General features: G+C 34.4%; 1 protein-coding gene across 1 annotated transcript in view; it reads right to left on the reverse strand.

The window, feature by feature from the left end:
- Positions 1-19,810, reverse strand: part of PSMD14 (proteasome 26S subunit, non-ATPase 14) — a 94,557-nt gene that overhangs the window by 38,688 nt on the left and 36,059 nt on the right. Inside the window, exons 4-7 of the mRNA XM_078451205.2 lie at positions 5,494-5,565; positions 5,152-5,271; positions 2,566-2,636; positions 1,427-1,577 (exon numbers count right to left, since the gene is read on the reverse strand). Coding sequence (XP_078307331.1) covers positions 1,427-1,577; positions 2,566-2,636; positions 5,152-5,271; positions 5,494-5,565 — 414 coding nt within the window. The remainder of the gene's footprint in view (positions 1-1,426; positions 1,578-2,565; positions 2,637-5,151; positions 5,272-5,493; positions 5,566-19,810) is intronic.

Genomic DNA, 19,810 nt, shown 5'->3' on the forward strand with positions numbered 1-19,810 from the left:
GTATCATACTGTATTTTAATTCATAAAACTAACAAAATTCAAGGATTTAACTCCTTTTATCTGTATTAGTTAAGTAACAATATAGTTTTAAAAAGAATAAACTGAAATACAGGTATACAGAAAGCATCAGAAGTGATCCTCTTTGAATTATCTACTACATTGGTTTCTATTATTGTTTTTGTGGCTAGTTTCCACCTCTGAAAAACTAAATCACATCTAATAGGATCATGATTTAGGGAAGACCTCAATTTTTATTCGTCATAATGATAGGATGTCAGAAAGTGTTCAACTTCAAATTCAAAACAGATAAAAACTCCACGTTTAATAGCCATATTTAGTTTGTTTGAGCTGGTGAGCAGATATAAATGTAATCTGCAATACTAGCAAATCTCAGGTCTGATAGATAGCAAGCTAATATTTATTTTTAAGTGCTCTAAAAATTATTTGTAAAAGCTGCATAAAAAGGATTCCATAAATGTATTGTGATTTTAACAATTATTCTACACTACAATGGAAGTACATGCTCAAACAAGACACCTCAGCAGTATTTTAAAGCAGTAACCACCTAGCCAATTTCTGTATGTTCTGTAGTTTTTCTAATCCACTCTCCCTGTGGTTGAGCAAAATCGAATTGCCTCTCACATTTGCAGACAGCTCTGTGAAGGTGATAATAGAGCTGCTCCCTGCTGTCATGAGGCAGGAAATAGGAAAATGGCATATGGGGCTAGAAAGAAAGAAATAAAAAAAAGAAAGAGAGAGAGAGAGAACGAAGGGGGGGAAAAAAAGAACTAAACAAGAACAAAAGATTTCAACAAAGAACAACTATAACCCAATATGCTTTGCAAGTTAATCTCTTTTCTGAATCATTTAGCATATTTAATCATTCATCTGCGTCCTCACTCCAAAAATGCGAATGGCTGATACCAAGTCTTTGGGTCAAGTTTTCATTGTCTAAAACATTTGGAACATCCAACTCCAGAATATGTTCTATACAATGTCTGCAAAACAGAGAGTCTTTAACTAGAGACATAAAATGTTGTGCCAATCCCAAATTCACCATTTTAAAATAAAGGAAGATAAAACAATGTTTACTAAAATAATAATAAAATGTGCATAGCAGGCTTTTATGTGGTTTAATGTTCCTAAATCTATGAAATAAAATTAAATTTAAAAATAAACATTTATGATTAGACAATTTTAGCTGATTAAAGTAGAAACAAATCTCCAAATAGTTATATTGCTAATTATACCAAGACACATTTTTCGACTTGTACAGTTTTTTGTTTGTGTTTTTAAATACACAGTTAGGGTTTTTTTTTTTTCCTGTGTGTGTACAAATCCTGCTCTAAACAAAAGAAATTTTAATCTAATGTATCTGTAAACAGAATGTGGCAGTAGGTGCTAATAAAGATAGAATCTACTCTACCTTTCCTTTTACACTCTGAATGGGATCCACAACCACTGCCACAGCTCTCTCCGACAAGGCTTCAAAGCTCTGCTGAGTGTTGATATCCACACCAGAAAGCCAACAACCAAAGCCAGGGTGACTGTGATACCAACCAACAACCATCTCAGGCCTGAAACAAAGAGGGCATTCAGCAGTTCAGAACAGAACAAGTAATACACATGTATGCTATGAAAAGAAACAACACACTAACAGGGTATAAATGAAGAAGAGATGAAAAACACACAGGTGTGAAAAAGCACCATTAGAAACATTGAAATCATACACCATATTATCCAGAAAACATGGAAATGAATAAGCATGACAAAGGAGTGCTATCATTAAGAGATGCACATTAGCAGTGGTAGATACGGCTTTCAGTTTTTCACCTTGTTACCACACTTTCTCTGAGCCAGTTTTTACCCTTTCAGCATTCAAGTAAATATCTACTCTTTAACTCCTTAGCTCTGGGAATAGGATTTTCCAGGCAGAGTACATTGTTAACAATGGACACCAGGATCCACTGTTGTGAAAGGATTAAATATCAATTAAACCAGCAGTAGAACTAGGAACTCAGTCAAAAACCAATTTGCACTGTTCTGCTCAGCTGCTGAGCCTTTTGCTAACATTAATTTTGAAGTTTCTTCCACAGTAGAAGAATTTGAGCAAGAGAATGACAACTATTGAGAGATTTAATCTGGGGAAAAACTTGAAAAATATCTAAATTCTACTTTCTCTGTCTTTAAAAATCATATGCCTAATATAATTAAATAGCCAGAATCTTATTTAGTCCCAACTCTCCAATATATGGAACATACAAGCTCTTTCAATTATAAATGACCAGACAGTAACTCCATATGCTGAACAGGGAAGCTGCAGCCCAAGCTTACTATGTGATGGTTGAGAATTTTAACATGAGGCAGTTTTCTCATTGGCAGATCTCTCTGATTCTAGAAGAAAGAGATACTAGATAGGTAGTACACAGGACTGACAGTGATAATTTACATTAAGTACATGGCTTTTTTTTTCCAGGTATGACAGTCATAAACATCCAGATTTTTGAAACACATTTCTAAAACTACTTCCCATTATTCCTTTATAAAATTAGTTAGAATACTTACCTTCCTGTCTGCTTCAACATATCTAACATTTTGGCTTGGAACACTGGATCAACTGCCTCCACACTGACACCCTGGGTTAGACAAAAAGAAAAATAACTAGCTTTTAGAACTGTGAATAAATACCCAGAAACTTTTTTTTTTTTTTTAACAATCTAAATGAACAAAAAGCAACCAAAAAAAAAAAAACCCCAAAAAAACCAGAAACCCAAAAACCCCTATGTATATTATTTTGGGATGCCAAAATAATTTTATAGGCTTGGAAACTCATAATTGATTCCCATTTATGTCATTCAGTTATCAGCCATACTTTAATAAAGCTTCTCAAATTGCCATTTACCAAACTGCTGTTAGCTAATGAGTTAAGTTTTGGGGATCCTTTAAGAGTTTATGGCCATGGCTATGCACACACACACGCACACAAATACCAGAAATACCAAATGACTGAACCAACTATTTTTTGGCTAGACCTATCTTGGCAAGGCATAGTTCCAAGTGCCATCTCTGATACCTGATTAGCATTATATCCCTTCCATCCCATCCAAAGTTCTACAACTATTCAGCTATTACAATAATCAATAACCTAAAGACTTTTTGTTCCTCAGCCATATAAATACTCTGAAGAAGGATAACAGTTTATGAATTTCCCAAAGCTGTTTTTGTTTGTTTTGCGGGGTGGGCTGGGAGAGGAGGAAGCTGAATGAGTGCTTCAGTAAGAACTACGTGGTAGATCAAGTGCGTGGAGGCAAATAAATACTTTTGAATATCATCTCAAATATAAAAGCAATCACAAATAATTCTTCATTAGAGATCTAAAACCAAGTCTTTTAAATGTTGCATTGTCTTGCTAGTTCAAAAGATTTTTAGAACATGGAAGAATTAAAGGCAATCATGTCATCTCTCCAGTGATAGATCACTGCCATTATAACTCCTACAAGGTTTTCTTCTAACATCAGGAATTTAATCTATCTCAATAAAGCAGTTAATATTTAAGCACTTCCTTCCCACCAAAACAAATGATATTTTGAATCTTAATAGAGAAAGCATCCTCAAGAACAGGGGTATGCCTATAGGCGTAGGTTGCCTATAGTGTTTTTTGTTGTTGTTGTAGTTGTTTTGTTTTGAACATTTTTAAAGGGGGGTTAAAAATTAAAAAAAAAAAATCATAAGAGTAGGAGACAGAAACACGTTTTTACAGAAAGTTTGTTAACTCTTGGGCCAGAAGAAAACCTTTGTAATCTACTACATAGAATGAACACAAAGATCAAAATCTTCTATTTCAAACTGTCAAACAAACATTTAGAAGGAAATGATATTAAAACTTAAGAACTCTTTATTATAATTGATAAAGACCACATATAACAGAAATACTAGTTAATTTTGTTATGCTTTTCAAATTCTGACATGAAAAGATAAATACAAGTAACAACAGCCTAAGACGTAAATCTAAATTTTTAGTTAACATGCAGCATATCTCTCTATATCCAATTGGACAAAATAAAGACAAGGGATAGCCAGGTGGACAAAATCAGCAGATCTAAATTAATTTACCTCAACAAACTTGTCTATTTGGAGAAGAATTTGTGTATTTTTCTATATTTTGCATCATTTACAAACACACTACAATCTGTAATAACTACTCTAAACCGTCTATAAAATGTATATATTACACTATTTAAAAATAGAACTTGGTTTTCTCTATTATCTACTTTGTTGAAGAATACTTACAGTTATGAGTCTCAAACAGAGCAAACAGCTGTATGACAAAATCTCTTTAATCCAGATATTTTACAAAGCTCGATAAGAGAAATGTTGAATATTAGGGGAAAAAATCCATCAGAAAAATATACATGTTATATTTTTCTAGGCAAACAGATGAGAAGGATATGTGTACAGTTTTTTGTACGAAAGGTAGAAGAGTTACTGTTTTTTGGCCACAGAAATCCAATGCATTACATAAAATACCAAAACAAAATAAAAAGCTTCCAGAGAGAATAATATAATTTATTCTAAAAAGATAAAGTAGATGACTTCCAAAGTTTGTATGTAGTATGTGCTTCCTCTATAAAGAAATTACCATACCTGGGCAAAAGAACTAAAGTTTGCCATAGTTTTTTGGTTTCATTAAATTTAACATTTTGAATAGGAAAAGCTTAAGAGTTCATTTATCACCATCTATAAAAAAAGGGACCATATTTCAAAACAATAGGAACAAAACATGAGGACTAGATAATGTATCTGAATTAAGTCTAAGACAGTCTCTAAAATCTGCTGAAGTGTTCAATTAAAACCCTACTATTTTAGCAATTAACATAAATCTAGGATGCTATGCTAGTTAAAGCTGAAAGTATGAGTAAAGGGATTTAATGCTAGCATCCTTCAGTTTGTGGACCTAGAGGGAATTCATGATGCATTCAAAAGATGAATGATTTAATTCAATACAATCTAGATATTTCTATCATTAATCTTATGATGGATTTTTCCTATCAGGAAGAGAAAATATAATATGATGAAAGTGATTTTGCATAGGAAAAGGAAAGAGAAAAGAAACACATTTACTTACAGCAGGCAACCATAAAAAGTACTCACTGTTCCTGACTGTGGCATAGCAAACACATCAATCACTCTGACGGTGTAATCATCAACAAATTCTCCAAGCATAAGACCCATAACTTCCATTGGAACTCCAGCACGACCATGCTTTAACATCTGTAAAGAGAACATAGGTAGATACGAAGCTTTAAAATCTTTGGTCCTTTTTATTTTTTTAATAACCTAATTTTGCTTCAGTAGAAATAAAAACACTCTTATTATAGATGTACCTAGAACAACAGCTTCCGTTTGAGGATTAACATTAACAAATATTCCCAACTAAAAGACAGAGAGTGAAAGCAATAAAGCTCTCTAAAGCAAGTAACTTTCAATACTTACTTTTAACAGTGCAAGGGAAGAAATATATACTTGCTCTGCTGTGTCCACGGCAGGAGCATCTGTGGGTGGCCCCTAGAAATAAGCACATCAATTATTATAAACACACAGTTTATGAGTTTAAAATTAGTTACATGTTATATAAACTTGATTGTTCTTAAGAGTTTTGGGAAAATATGTCAAGTATCCTTTTAGTCGGGTACAACACAAATAATCAAAACAACTTTGCAAATATCAAACCTGCTGGCAAAATAAAACAAACTTAGTACTCAGGCAAGTGTCCAATGGACATAAAGCTTAAATCTTCCAGCAATGCTTATCTACCTCTGCTACAAAATGACTACCATGCGCCAATTAGCCATGTTTCTTACCACAATCTGAGACTGATTTTCAGCTACGGACAGCATGTACATTTAGGGCTATGGGATTTCTGCAGATACGTAGATGTAGTTGGGGACAGGGGACAGAAGATTTCTAATCCCTAGGTGAAAGAGCTGTGAACAACATACTATGCACTCCACCTGATGAAGTTATTCCCCTCCCCAATACAACAAATTTAACACAAGTGCACCAGGTGTGAACAAACTGGTTGAGACTGCTGTAGCTAATATGAAAATACTTTTAAATCGGGACTACTATCTTTAAAACAAATGTTACCATTAATCTTTCCACAGGTTAAGGGACACATTATGCTCTCCCTAAGGATTGTGTCTTCTTCATCAAAAGCAACAAGCCTCTTTTGACTCTAACATTCAGAGACATAAGGTAATTTATATAGGGTCATTACCCTCAAGATGACTACAATCTTATACATGTATTTCTGCACACAGAAAGCTTTATTGTTTTTTAAAACTGGCACTTGGAGAAATTAAAATGAGATGTGTCCTATAATTGTCAGGTTTTGTGTTGCTTAAAGTTTCCTTTCCTTGACAATAACTCTATTACAAATTATAAAACAAACATGTTAGCTATCCAATTATAAATCAATATTCTATCTTGCTTTCATGGGTTTACTTACTAAAATTAAACAATTACTTCACTTGTTACATTTCAGACTTGTAGGTCTATGTGTATTTTGTGCTTCTTGTCTATTTGCTAAATGCTGTGATTTTTCAATTTTTATTTTTTGGTTTTGTTTAAAAGCTCATAATATTTGCCGGAAGCATAAAGTTCTATGTATATTTTCTCTAAGTATAAAAGCCACATACAAAAATTATTTGTTTCTTTATGTAGAAAGGGGTGAGAAAAATCAAATGCCTCTAATTTTATTTAAAGTATTTATTTGAAAGAGAGACTTCATGTGCATGTGTGTGCATGCGAGCGGGGGAGGGGCGGGGGGGGGGGGAAGGAGGGAGGGAGAGAATCCCAAACAGGTACCACGCAGTCAGTGAGGAGCCCAGTCAGTGAGGAGCCACTCGGGGCTCAACTCACAAACAATGAGATCATGATCTGAGCTGAAATCAAGAGTCAGACACTTAACTGTTTTAATAATAAAATTATTAAAAATCTTATTTTTGGGGTACCTGGGTGGCTCAGTCGGTTAGGTGTCTGACTTCGGCTCAGGTCATGACCTCGCAGTTCATGAGTTCAAACCCCACGTCAGGCTCTGTGCTAACAGCTCAGAGCCTGGAGCCTGTTTCGGATTCTGTGTCTCCCTCTCTCTCTCTGACCCTCCCCCGTTCATGCTCTGTCTCTCTCTGTCTCAAAAATAAATAAACGTTAAAAAAAATTTTTTTTAAATCTTATTTTTAATAATAAATGCCAGAAAATAAACTTAAAACCCAAGACGAATTAATCTATTATCACCTAATGCAGGTTTACTGCTAGCCTTTCAAATAGATAGGAGTCTCTTTCAGAATGAAAACTCTTAAGCTGAAGTGCTGTCATGCCAAAACATTTGTTGAGATCATCATATAAAACATGATAATTTTGTTGATATGATTTATTCATCTAAGAAAGTAAAGAAAGTTTAAGAAAAAAAAGTGAGAACAGTAGTAAGTTAGCCATGATGAGAGGTCTTAGGGAAGTATTCATCGAAATTGTATTCATAGAAATTATTTCCTGAATCCAGAGCAACTTAAAATTTCATACGGAGAAAAGAATTTAAACTGGTATCTAGGCTACAGTTTTTCTGTTTAATGTTTGTTTGTTTGTTTATTCATTTATTTATCTGATGTGGGAGACACAGGGTGTGAGCAGGGGAAAGGCAGAGAGGAGGGAGAGAGAATCCCAAGCAGGCTCCACGCTGTCAGCTGTCAGCCCAGAGGTGGGTATGGGGCTAAATCCCACAAATAGTGAGATCACGACCTGAGCCAAAAATCAAGAGTCAGGCACTTAACGGACTGAGCCACCCAGGCACCACTTTTCCCCCCCCCCTCTTAATACAGTCCTTCTTAACTTGCCAGAGATGATTAAGAAAAAAAGGAACAGGGAAATAAAACATCACACCATCACCAAAATATATTATTGACAAAATCCAGAAACTACCCCTGCTATCAATTAAAAAACAAACTTTAATTTGTTTAACATTTATATAACCAGTACACAGCAGAGGGCCTAGCACATCATAAGAACTTAGTAAGTACTGGTTGAAAAAATGAATGAATAAATAAACTGAAGTACTGCAAGCCAATGCGACAGAAATGAAAAATACCCGCTAATTACTCTCTGAAAGAGCACAGCCATAAGCAAGTAGATATAAAGACCATTACCTCCTCTTTCACTATTTTCTTCTGGTTCAGAAACATACTAACAGAAAACCATGCAGCTTTTTCTCTACTGGATGGGAGCTATTTTTTGAGACAGTAGTCAGTGATTATTTCCTGTTACTCTTCTCACTCCGCTACTATTCTGTTTCTTGATCTAGTCAGTGACTAAATTCCTTAGGAAAAAAAAAAAAAAACTTGGCAAGAAGTAGAAAAGAGTTTGTAGTGGTGAACTGCCTTTTTTTTTTTTAAAGTAATCTCTACACCCAACATAGAGCTTGAACTCACCATCCTCAGATCAAGAGTCAAGATCAAGAGTTATGTGCTCTTCCCACTGAGCAAGTCAGGCACCCCTGAACTGCATTCTTAAAAAAAAAAAAAAAAGAGTAACCCATGGAATATACTGTCTATGGGACAGCTGTTAAGGATCTCTGGCAGCTGTGAATATCTGAGGCTATCATTTTCCCACATGCTCACCTGTCCAGAAGAATGTACAATCAGGCAAAGAAGAAAACCCAATTCAAGACCCTGGAAACTGAGCTAAGAGATTTGTATAAGGACCTGTACAACAGTAGATCAAAGATGACCCAAGTTAAGAAAAATGTGGGGCTATGGACAATATACCTACATTGTCTTTTAGCAAACACTCCCAAGGAATAGCATCCTCGCTATTCAAAGAGAGGAAAGACATCTAAAAATAGGACTCCTAAACAAAATTTTAGAAAATTATTTGGCATCAGTAGAATACAAGAAGCTTTCCTAACTTTGAAATAGAAAGTTCAAGGACATCCAAGATGAAAAGGTGAAAAATAATTAAGAACTAAAATTGCACTGGAGGAAACAAGGGTAAAAATAAACATGACAAGTTTAACTCACTGATACAGAACACAAAAAATTTAGCTCAAAATGTAAAATAAAAAATAAGAGATGAAAACTACAAGAAATATAATGATACGAGAGGACAAAGGAGCTGTAAGCTAAGAAATACGGTTGTTCCTGAGGATAAAACAAGAAATAGAAAAGATCAATAAGTAACAGTAAGGCTGAAAAATTTTCCTGAATGAAAAAAAAAAATTTCAACTTTTAGATCACTAAATGTCAGGCAATAATCAGTGAAGAAACTATTATACCTTGAAAAGTCTTAGGTAAATCTTAACTACAAGGATAAAAGCAAAATATCTAAAAACATGAAGGTAGAAAAACTAACCTTATGAAAAAATGCAACTCAGGTGACTTTGGATATTTCTCTGCAACATTAAGTAGCAGAAAACAATGAAAGGAAGTTCCCAAGTTTTAATAGAAAAACAATGTGAGTCAGAAATTTTATATTTTAAAAATGTCTTTAGACCCACAAATATGTTACTAAATACACAAAGACTCGGAAAATATAATTCCATGTATCCTTCTTCAAAGAATTTCTTGAATAAATCATCCACTTGAGGCACCACAAATTAAAATTAAAACCTTAAAAATGGAAAAGCCATTACATTAAAAAAAATCTGTTAAGATTACTGAGAGTAGTTAAAAATACATATAGACGTAAAAACAAAAACAAAAACAAAAAACAGGTTCCAAACCACAGATACTGTCCAAGTAACTATACAGGAAGTGGAAAGAAATGAAATGTACAAAATTCTCTATTTCACATATATGAGGGGAAAAAGAAAAAGGAATCTGTTTAAGTGATTTTGACTACTAAAGAAATATGGATTAAAAAGTCTTCTGAACAACCTTAAAATAACCACAATAAACATTAAAACTGAATGTACACCTTATAAAATCACTGGAGGAAGAAAAGCAGATACAACACTGACAATAAAATAAAGCAAAACAGTAGGGAACCAAGAAGGGAACAAAATAAAAACAGTAAATATAAGATCAAATATACTGGCTATGAAAAAATATAAATGAATTAAAGTCCCTTGTCAAAAGCCTCTCATAATGTTTAAATTGGAAATTCATGGATATACTACTTATAAATAAAAATTAAAATGAAACAAAGGACTGGAAAGATTTGTTAGTCAGTGACATATCTGTATTTCTTTTTGTAAACACAGCCATAACGGCCACTATGTTTTACTCGGCTTGCCTTTGTCCAGCAATGCACTACAGTAATAGATTTCCCAGTATTAAATCACCTTTCTACTCCTGGGATAAACGGTTGATGTGATTTACATTTTTTTTTTTTTTTTTTTTTAGTTTTTGTTTCCCTGTTTATAAGTGAGACTAGAGACCAGTTGGGCATTTTCCTTCTATTTTTTTAAAGTTTATTTCTTTATTTTGAGAGAGAAAGAGTGAGCAGGGGAGGGGCAGGGAGAGGGAGATCCCAACCAGGCTCTACTGACAGCATGGAGCCAGAGATGGGGCTCGACACCACAAACCGTGAGACTATGACCTGAGCTGAAATCAAGAGTTGGATGCTTAACCAAGCCACCCATGTGACCTGGAAATTTTCTTTTTTCTGTTAAATTTGTCAGCTTTTGATATCATTATGTTAGATTTATAAAACACTTGTGAAATTTTACACTTTCCCACTTTCTGTGTTCTGGTAATATTAATACAGTTGACCCTTGAACATAGGGGGTTAAGGGTACCGATTTCCCATGCACTCAAAAATCCACATATAATTTTTTTACTCCCCCCCCCAAACTTAATATCCCACTGTTGACCAGAAGCCTTATTGATAATATAAACAATTAATTAACCCATATCTTGTATGTTATATGGACTATATACTTTACTCTTATAATAGAGAAAAGGTTATTGAGAAAATGTATTTACACTACTGTACTGTATTTATTGGAAAAACTCTGTGTATGTAAGTGGACCCGTGTTAAGTTCAAACCCATGTTGTTCAAGGATCAATTGTATATCCTAAATTGTCTATGTCTTAAAAATTTGGAAGAGTTCACTATTAAATATTTGGCTCTAAAGCTAATTTTGAAGCTGATTGTCGTAACTTTTTCAGTGGTGTTAATAAATTTACGTTATCTGTGTCTGGTATTATATTGCTCCAGTTAGATTACAAAATTATCGCCACAGAATTGAACATATTGTATTTTACTTTTTAATTATTTAATATTGAAAACATTTTTTTTAAAGTTTATTTTGAGAGCGAGCAGGGGTGGGGCGGGGGGGGAGAGAGAGAGGAAGACAGGGAGGGAGAGAGAGAGACAGAGAGAGACAGAGAGAGACAGAGACAGAGAGAGAGAGAGAGAGAGAGAGAGAGAGAGAGAGAATCCCAAGCAGGCTCTGTACCAGCATCACAAAGCCTGATGCAGGGCTTGAACCCATGATCCATGAGATCATAACCTGAGCCAAACCAAGAGTCAGACAATTAACCGACTGAGCATCCCACTACTGAAAACACTTAGAACTAAATTTATTTCTCCATATCACATTACATCACCACCCAGATAGATTATTTACATTAAAAAAATCAAATTATAAAATCTGGATAAAAATATTGGTGAAGGGATCTTCCTAATTCATTCTGTGAGGTCAGTATTACCTGCTACCAAAGCCAAAGACACTACAAGAAAACTACAGGGGCTTCTGGATGGGTCAGTCAATTGAGCATCAGGCTCTCTATTTTAGCTCAGATCGTGATCTCACGGTTCATGGGATGGAGCTGCACATCAGGCTCTGCACTGACAGCCCAGAGTCTGCTTGGAATTCTCTCTCTCCCCGCCTCTCTCTGCCTCTTTCCTACTCCCTCATTTGTGCTCTCTCTCGAAATAAACTATAAAAAAACAAAACCAAAACCCTACAGACCAATATTTCTTACAAACACTGGTAAAAACTCCTCTACAAAATACTAGCAAACAAAACTTAGCTGTATATGTAAAGGATTATTCTACACATGACCAAGTGGGATTTATTCCTGCAATGCTAGGATTGTTCAACAAATGAAAACTGACGAATGTAATACACCACATGAACAGAATGAAGGGGAAAAAAGCCCACACAATCATTTCAATTGATGAAGAAAAAGCATCTAACAAAATTCAACACCGTTTCATAATAAAAACACTGAACAAACAAGGAATAGAAGGAAACTAGCTCAACATGATAAAAGCTGTATCTGAAAGCCCACAGTGAACATAGTACTCCAAGGCAAAACACAAAAAGTGTTTCCTTTAAAATCAGGAACAAGACAAGAATGCATATTTTCACCACTTATTCAACATGGCACTGGAAGTTCTAGCCAAAGAAATTAGGCAAGAAATAACAGGCATCTAAACTAGAAAGGAAGAAGTAAAATTGTCCCTGTTTGGAGATAAGATGCTCTTACATGTAGAAAATGCTAACAATTACACACACACATGAAAAACTATTAGAACTAATAAATGAATTCACAAAATAGCAGGCTACAGTCAACACACAAAAATCAGTTGCATTCATTTTTATCATGAACAATGAACAATCTGAAAAAGAAATTCTAAAAGCAGGACGCCTGGCTGGCTCAGTCAATAGAGCGTGGGATTCTTGATCTTGGGGTTGAGTTAAAGCCCCACATTGGGTGTGGAGCCTACTTAAAAAACAAAACAAAACGAAACAAGAAATTCTAAAAGCAATTCCATTTACAGTAACATCAAAAAGAATAAAATACTTAGCAATCAACCAAGGACGTCAAAGAGTTTACAAAGAAACCTATAAAACACTGTTGCAAGAAATTAAAGAACATAAATAAATAATGTGAAATGGGAAACACAGCCCATGATCTAAAGACTTAATATTAAAATGTCAAGACTATCCAAAGCAATCTACAGATTCAATGTAATCTCTATCAAAATTCCAATGGTGACTATTGCAGAAATAGAAAACCCAATCTAAAATTCATATGGAATCTCAAGGGATGGTAACTAGCCAAGTCAATCTTGAAAAAGAACAAAACCTTCTGAAGGACTCAAACTTCATGATTGCAAAACTTATTACAGTAATCAAAAGTGTGGTACTGGCACAAAAAATAGACATACAGACCAATGAAGAGCCGAGAGAGCCCAGAAATAAACCCTCACATATATGGTCAAATAATTTTTAACAAGGGTGCTAAGACAATTCAATGGGAAAGGACAGTGTTTTCAACAAATGGTGCTAGGAAAACTGAATACCCACATTCAAATGAATGAAACTGGAACTTTACCTAACACCTTAAAAATTTTAATTCAAAATGGATCAAGGACCTAATATAAGATCTAACAGGGGCACCTGGGTGGCTCAGTCGGTTAAGTGTCTGACTTCGGCTCAGGTCACGATCTCACAGTCCGTGAGTTCGAGCCCCACGTCGGGCTCTGGGCTGATGGCTCAGAGCCTGGAGCCTGCTTCCGATTCTGTGTCTCCCTCTCTCTCTGCCCCTCCCCACTTCATGCTCTATCCCTCTCTGTCCCAAAAATAAATAAATGTTAAAAAAAAAAAATTAAAAAAAAAAAAAAAAAAAGATCTAACAATGAGAGAAGAAAACAAAGGACAAAAGCTTCACAATGTTGATTTGGCAATGATTTCTTGGATATGACACCAAAGGCACAGGTAAAAGAAAAAACAGATAAATGGACTTCATGCAAAATTTAAAAATTTGTGCATCAAAAGATACTATCAATAGTGTAAAAAGACAACCTACAGAATGGGAGAAAATACTGCAGTTCAATATCTAGATTATATGAGAACTCCTAAAACTCATCAACAAAAAACCCTGATTCAAAAGTGGGCAAACAACTTGAACAGACATTCATCCAAAGAAGATATATGAATGGCCAATAAGCACATGAAAAGATGCTCGACATCACTAATCATAAGGGAAATGCAAATCAAAACTATAATGAGATACCATCTTATACCCATTAGTATGGCTATTATCAAAAGAAAGAAAGAAAGGGAGAGAAGAAAAGAAAAAACCCAGAAACAACAATTCGAACCTTTGTGCACTGCTGACAGGAATGTAAAATAGTAAAGTCACTATGGAAAACAGTTATGACAGTTCCTCAAATAATTAAAAATAGAATCCTATAAGATCTAGCAACTCCATTTCTGGATATACACCCAAAAACATTGAAAGCAGGTTCTCAAAGAAATATCTATATACCAATGTTCACAGCAACATTATTTACAATAGCTAAAATGTGGAAACAACCCAAATATCCATCAAGAGATTAAAAGATAAGCAAAATGGGGGCACCGCTGCTTAAGCATCCGATTTGCATTTTGGCTCAGGTCATGATCTCACGGTCGTGGGATCAAGCCCCATGTTGGGCTCCACTCTGAGTGTGGATCCTGCTTGGGATTCTCCCCCCCCAACCCCTCTCGCTGCCCCTCCCCTGCTCACACTCTCTCTCTTTCAAAATAAATAAATAAATAAACATTAAAAATAATAAAAGATAAGCAAAATGTGGTATATACATACAATAGAATATTATTCAGCCTTAAAAAGGCAGGAAATTGTGCAATATACTAAAATATGAATGAAGTGAACATCATGCAAAGGGAAATATGCCAATCACAAAAAAACAAAGTATAATTCCACTTATATGATGAGGTACTTAGAATAGTAAAATCAAAAAGACAGAAAGTGTAATGGTGATTGCCAGAGGCTGGCAGAAGAGGAGTGTGAAGAGTTTTATATACATATATATATATGGGTATTTGTGTGTGTGTGTGTGTGTGTGTGTGTGTGTGTGTGTGTGTGTGTTTATACATGAATATCTGATCTGGGTGAGGAAACACATTCTAATTTGCACATATAAAATATAAAACTGACAACATAATCTGAAATTTTTTCTAAAAAGAAAAAATCTGAAAAAATAGTTGCCCCATTTATGACAAAAAGTCAATATATAAATTAACAAACAAAATACTAAAACTGTAATGGAAACATGGGCAAAGAATATAAAGCAAGCAATTACATAAATACATGATGAAATAAATATGAAAATGTTCAACCTCACTAGCTGACCTTCTTTAATTAAGAAATACCAATTAACACATTAAAATGTTGTTGTTTTCTATCACATGAGCTTTATAATGCCCGATTGTGGAGATGGTATTATAAAAGAAATACTCTGAGCACTGTTGGTGAGAATGTAAACTGGTATAATCCATCAGAAAATCTGTGTATCAAGAGCTTTACAACTGCACAAACTTTTTGACCCTACTTTTGCACTCCTAGAAATTATTTAAGTAAATAAGCTGAGATGTTTGCATGAACCAGAATGTTCACGACGCTTCTTTTAATAACAAATAAATCTAGAAAAAAAATAACCAATAATTAAAGAATATTGTTGAATATCCCTTTCTCTGAAAGACAAATACCATACAATTTCACTCATGTGGAATTTAGGAAACAAAACAACTGGACAAAGAAAAACAGACAAAAAAGACTTTTTACTTTTTTTTTTTTTTTAATTTTTTTCAACGTTTATTTATTTTTGAGACAGAGAGAGACAGAGCATGAACGGGGGAGGGGCAGAGAGAGAGGGAGACACAGAATCGGAAGCAGGCTCCAGGCTCTGAGCCATCAGCCCAGAGCCCGATGCGGGGCTCGAACTCATGGACCGCGAGATCAAGACCCGAGCCGAAGTCGGCCGCTCAACCGACTGAGCCACCCAGGCGCCCCAGACTTTTTACTTTTTAAACTTTTTTTTTTAGCAAAGTTTATTTATTTTGAGAGAAAGAGAATCCCAAGCAGGCTCCGCGCTGCCAGTGCAAAGCCCAACATGGGCCTCAATCCCATGAACCATAAGATCATGACCTGAGCTGAAATCAAAAGTCGGATGCTTGACCAACTAAGCCACCCAGGGCTCTCCCCTTTTTTCATAAAGCTTATTTATTTTGATAGAGAGAGAGAGAGAGAGAGAGAGAGAAGACTCTTAAATACAGAGAACAAACTGGTGGTTGCCAGAGGGGAGGTGGATTGGGGGATGGGTGAAATAGATAATGGGGATGAAGAATACACTTACTTTTTTTTTTTTTTTAGTTTATTTTTATTTATTTTGAGAGAGAGATGGAGAGTGAGCAAGGGAGGGGCAGAAAGAAAGGGAGACAGAATCCCAAGCAGGCTCCACACTGTCAGCACAGAGCCCTATGCAGGGCTCACACTCACAAACTGAGATCATGACCTGAGCCAAAACCAGGAGTCAGACACTTAACTGACTGAGTCACCAGTTGTCCCCAAGACTACGCTTATTTTGATGACTACTGAGAAATGTAAAGAATTGTTGAATCATTATATTGTACACCTGAAACTAATAACACAGTATGTTAATTAACTTGAATAAAAATTTTTTAAAAAGTTCCCTATGATGAGATCTCAAAATACTTCAGGTGCTAGATGGCTATACCCTAGGCAAAGATATCAAGGTATAGCTGTATTTCAAATAACTTAAGAAAAACAAAATGTATGAGTCAGAGACTTCAAGAAGGGGAAATGTATAGAGCAGGAGTGATCAGGGTAACGAGGTAGTAATGAGAATCCTAGGACTGTGAGGCACTATCCAGCAAACACAGACATAATGGTTTTTTCCCTTATCCACTGACGTTTCCAAGTCCCTTTAACTAGCCCTGCCCTCACATCTCACATATGCAATCCTGTGACTTTAATGAGAAACAAAGGATTTCACAAGTAGAAACTGATACAAATTGTTTTAAGTTAGGCTTAAGTTAACTATTTTTAGCCTCTGTTTACATTCAACTAAAATGGACATGTGGTGATCACAACAAATCATCCATGTCCCACTTGTAGGATGAAAAAAATCTGAATAAATGCACAGAATTGGAATTACTTCAATCATCTTTCACTTTTTGAGAACTTACTATATTTAAGAAACTAAGCTAAATGCTGGGTAAACCAAAATGAAAAATTATACAATGATTAAAGCAAATGAAAAGCTGAACCCAAATATTTTTTGAATTTTTAAACGTGGCTATTACTACTATAAAAAATAAGTAATAGAGAAAATGTTTTCTTTCTGGTGCTTAATCAAACAGCATAGCTCTAAAATAATCAGCTTATATAGTGTGTGAACTATTCAAGTTCTCTGCTGACCTTATAATGATTCTACTACCACAATAAACAAGTACAGAAGGTCATTTTTTTGGAGATTGAACATGATGTAACTTAAATTTCAAGGTTCTTTAAAAGCAACAGAATAACTGAAGGCACTGGCATTACTAACGTAGTATTAAGCAAAAGAAAAACTAAAATAAAAAACTAGAGAAAACTGGTCTGTATGTCACACAATGCCACTACAAAATAGAAACACATGTATCATTGATAACAGGTAAGTAAAATAAGAAACATCTATGGGGCCCTTGGCTGGCTCAGTCTGTGGTAGAGCATGTGACTCCTGATCTCAGGGTCTTGAGTTCAAGCCCCATATTGGGGGTAGAGTTTACTTTAAAAAAAGAAAAAAACCTAAATGTTCTGCAGCTATTATAGTCTATTGTTAAAAATTTAAATTAATGTTACAATTTAAAAAGTGAAATATGATTCAGTTATATATTGCTGTATAAGACACATAACGAAAATATACCCCTAGGATAAACAAGAAATTGAAATGCAATAGTTAAATTTGCTACACAACTCCTCAATATTCAATTCCTACAGGCAACTTTAAAATCACTTACATAAGTCTGACTCTTCAAAACTAAGTTTATTTTAAAAGGAGAGAAAATCTATACCTTTAATCTAAGAGTATAAAATCAGAGAAAATAGGTGAGCCATACGCACAAACAGCGCCTTTATACATACCATGAAAATCTACCCAACCAGTGTTATAATACCTATGATGGACTCCACAAAGGCATTAAACTAACCTCTGTACAGTAAGTTTTCATCTGCCACATTCAGTAAAACAAAAATTAACTTCTAGATCCACAAATTTTAAATGTGGTTCATTTAAATGAGACATGGTTCCCCACACCCCACCCCCATTTAGAAGGTTAAAATCTGATCCAGCATAAAAAGCTGTGACTTTTACTTGGGCAGCCCTTGTTGACTAAGTGTTAAAAAAAAGGCATTTGCCATTATAACAGGATAAAACTAACGCCTCAAAGTGTTACCTACTCAGGCCTTTTAACAAATTTGTTAACACTATTAGTTATATTACTCCACCTTTCTCTTAGTGTGAACTGGTATCAATTATTTAGCCAATTTTATTATGTTATTAAAATACCTGCTGATTAAACATGAACCAAAGTGTCACTTAAAAGAAATGTAAAATAAATAGTATCACTGAACTGCAACGTTCTAAAACTATCTAAAAATATAAAGTTATTTTGGGAAACGACATAAAACATTTCAAAATTTGTTAAAAAGTTGTTCTAGGGTTAAAATATCACACAGGCTTTATTTTTACAATGGTTGTTTAAAGGTGTATATTTGGTCCTGCATCACAGAATTATTTTTAAAAGTGTGTTAAAATACGTATTTTTCAAGAAAGAGAAAACAAATTTTATTAACAAATACAGGTGACTACATTTGAAAAACAAAATAAAACCTAAACATATACTGAATAGTTGACAGAAAATATTTTTATAGTATCCAAGATAACTGAAATTTAACAAATTCTGTCAAATATTTAAAAATTTGATGAACGACCTTCAGTTTCTGCAATTAAAACATCCTTAAAAAAACCAACTGACCACAAGAGGCAAATTCAAACACCTACAAATAACCACGATGGTATTGTTTATCTCCTATCTAGCAAGGTAAGAAACAACCTTTTAATACTTTAATTTTGTGAGTATTAAACAACTAGTGTGAAAAACAAGCTGCATGTAAACTATTTCTACTGCCTGAGCTTCAATGACTAGCTGAGGCAACCTGTTATAGGAGGTGTTAATTGGCAATAGGAGTACAAGTCAGAAGCATGTTCCCCATCGTCCTAACCCAGCAAGGCTAGGTCATTAAAGTGGAAATGAATTCTTTCATGTCGACTTAACCCCTTCAATGCATGATTTCAGCTGTTTTCTCTCAATTAATTTAAAAAACTTGTTACTTTTTAGAGTTAAAAAAAAAGTGTTCCCCCCAAAAAGGTCCTTTGGCTAACAGTTCCAATGACTATATTATTCAGAAGAGAAGAATAGAGCAAGTTAATTGCAATGTAAAATAGCAACTCTCCCTTCTAAAAAACATATAAACTAGTTATATTTGCTTATTTTAACACTGTAAAGAAGATATAGGACATAGTGTTTAGAAATAGCTTGGAACCACTTAATCATATAAGGTTTTGATTTACATTTCCATTTAAGGATCCAACTGTCCTATGGTGATGACTTAATCACCTTACCATTAGGATAGGGTAATATTAATTTTTTCACTCCCATAATGTCCATACACGAATCCTCAATTTAAAAATATTTTGAAATATATATGAGTTAAACACCTTTCTAATTATGTTTTATTATTCTGATAAGGTGCACAGTCACAGCATATCCTAATGACTGGTTGCCAAAAAGCCTAAATTCCTTTTATGGCATGATCTCAGAGGTTTCCAGATGGCACATTAATTCTTAAGAAAAAAAAAAAATACAAAAAGAAGGAAAGAAAAATAAGAATGAAAATATCAAAATAATGATGCATTGCTTTTGAAATGCTGTATTCATAAATGCTAATATTCTTA

The sequence above is a fragment of the Panthera onca genome, chromosome C1 (genome assembly GCF_046562875.1).
Source record: "Panthera onca isolate mPanOnc1 chromosome C1, mPanOnc1 haplotype 2, whole genome shotgun sequence".
Taxonomy (NCBI): domain Eukaryota; kingdom Metazoa; phylum Chordata; class Mammalia; order Carnivora; family Felidae; genus Panthera; species Panthera onca.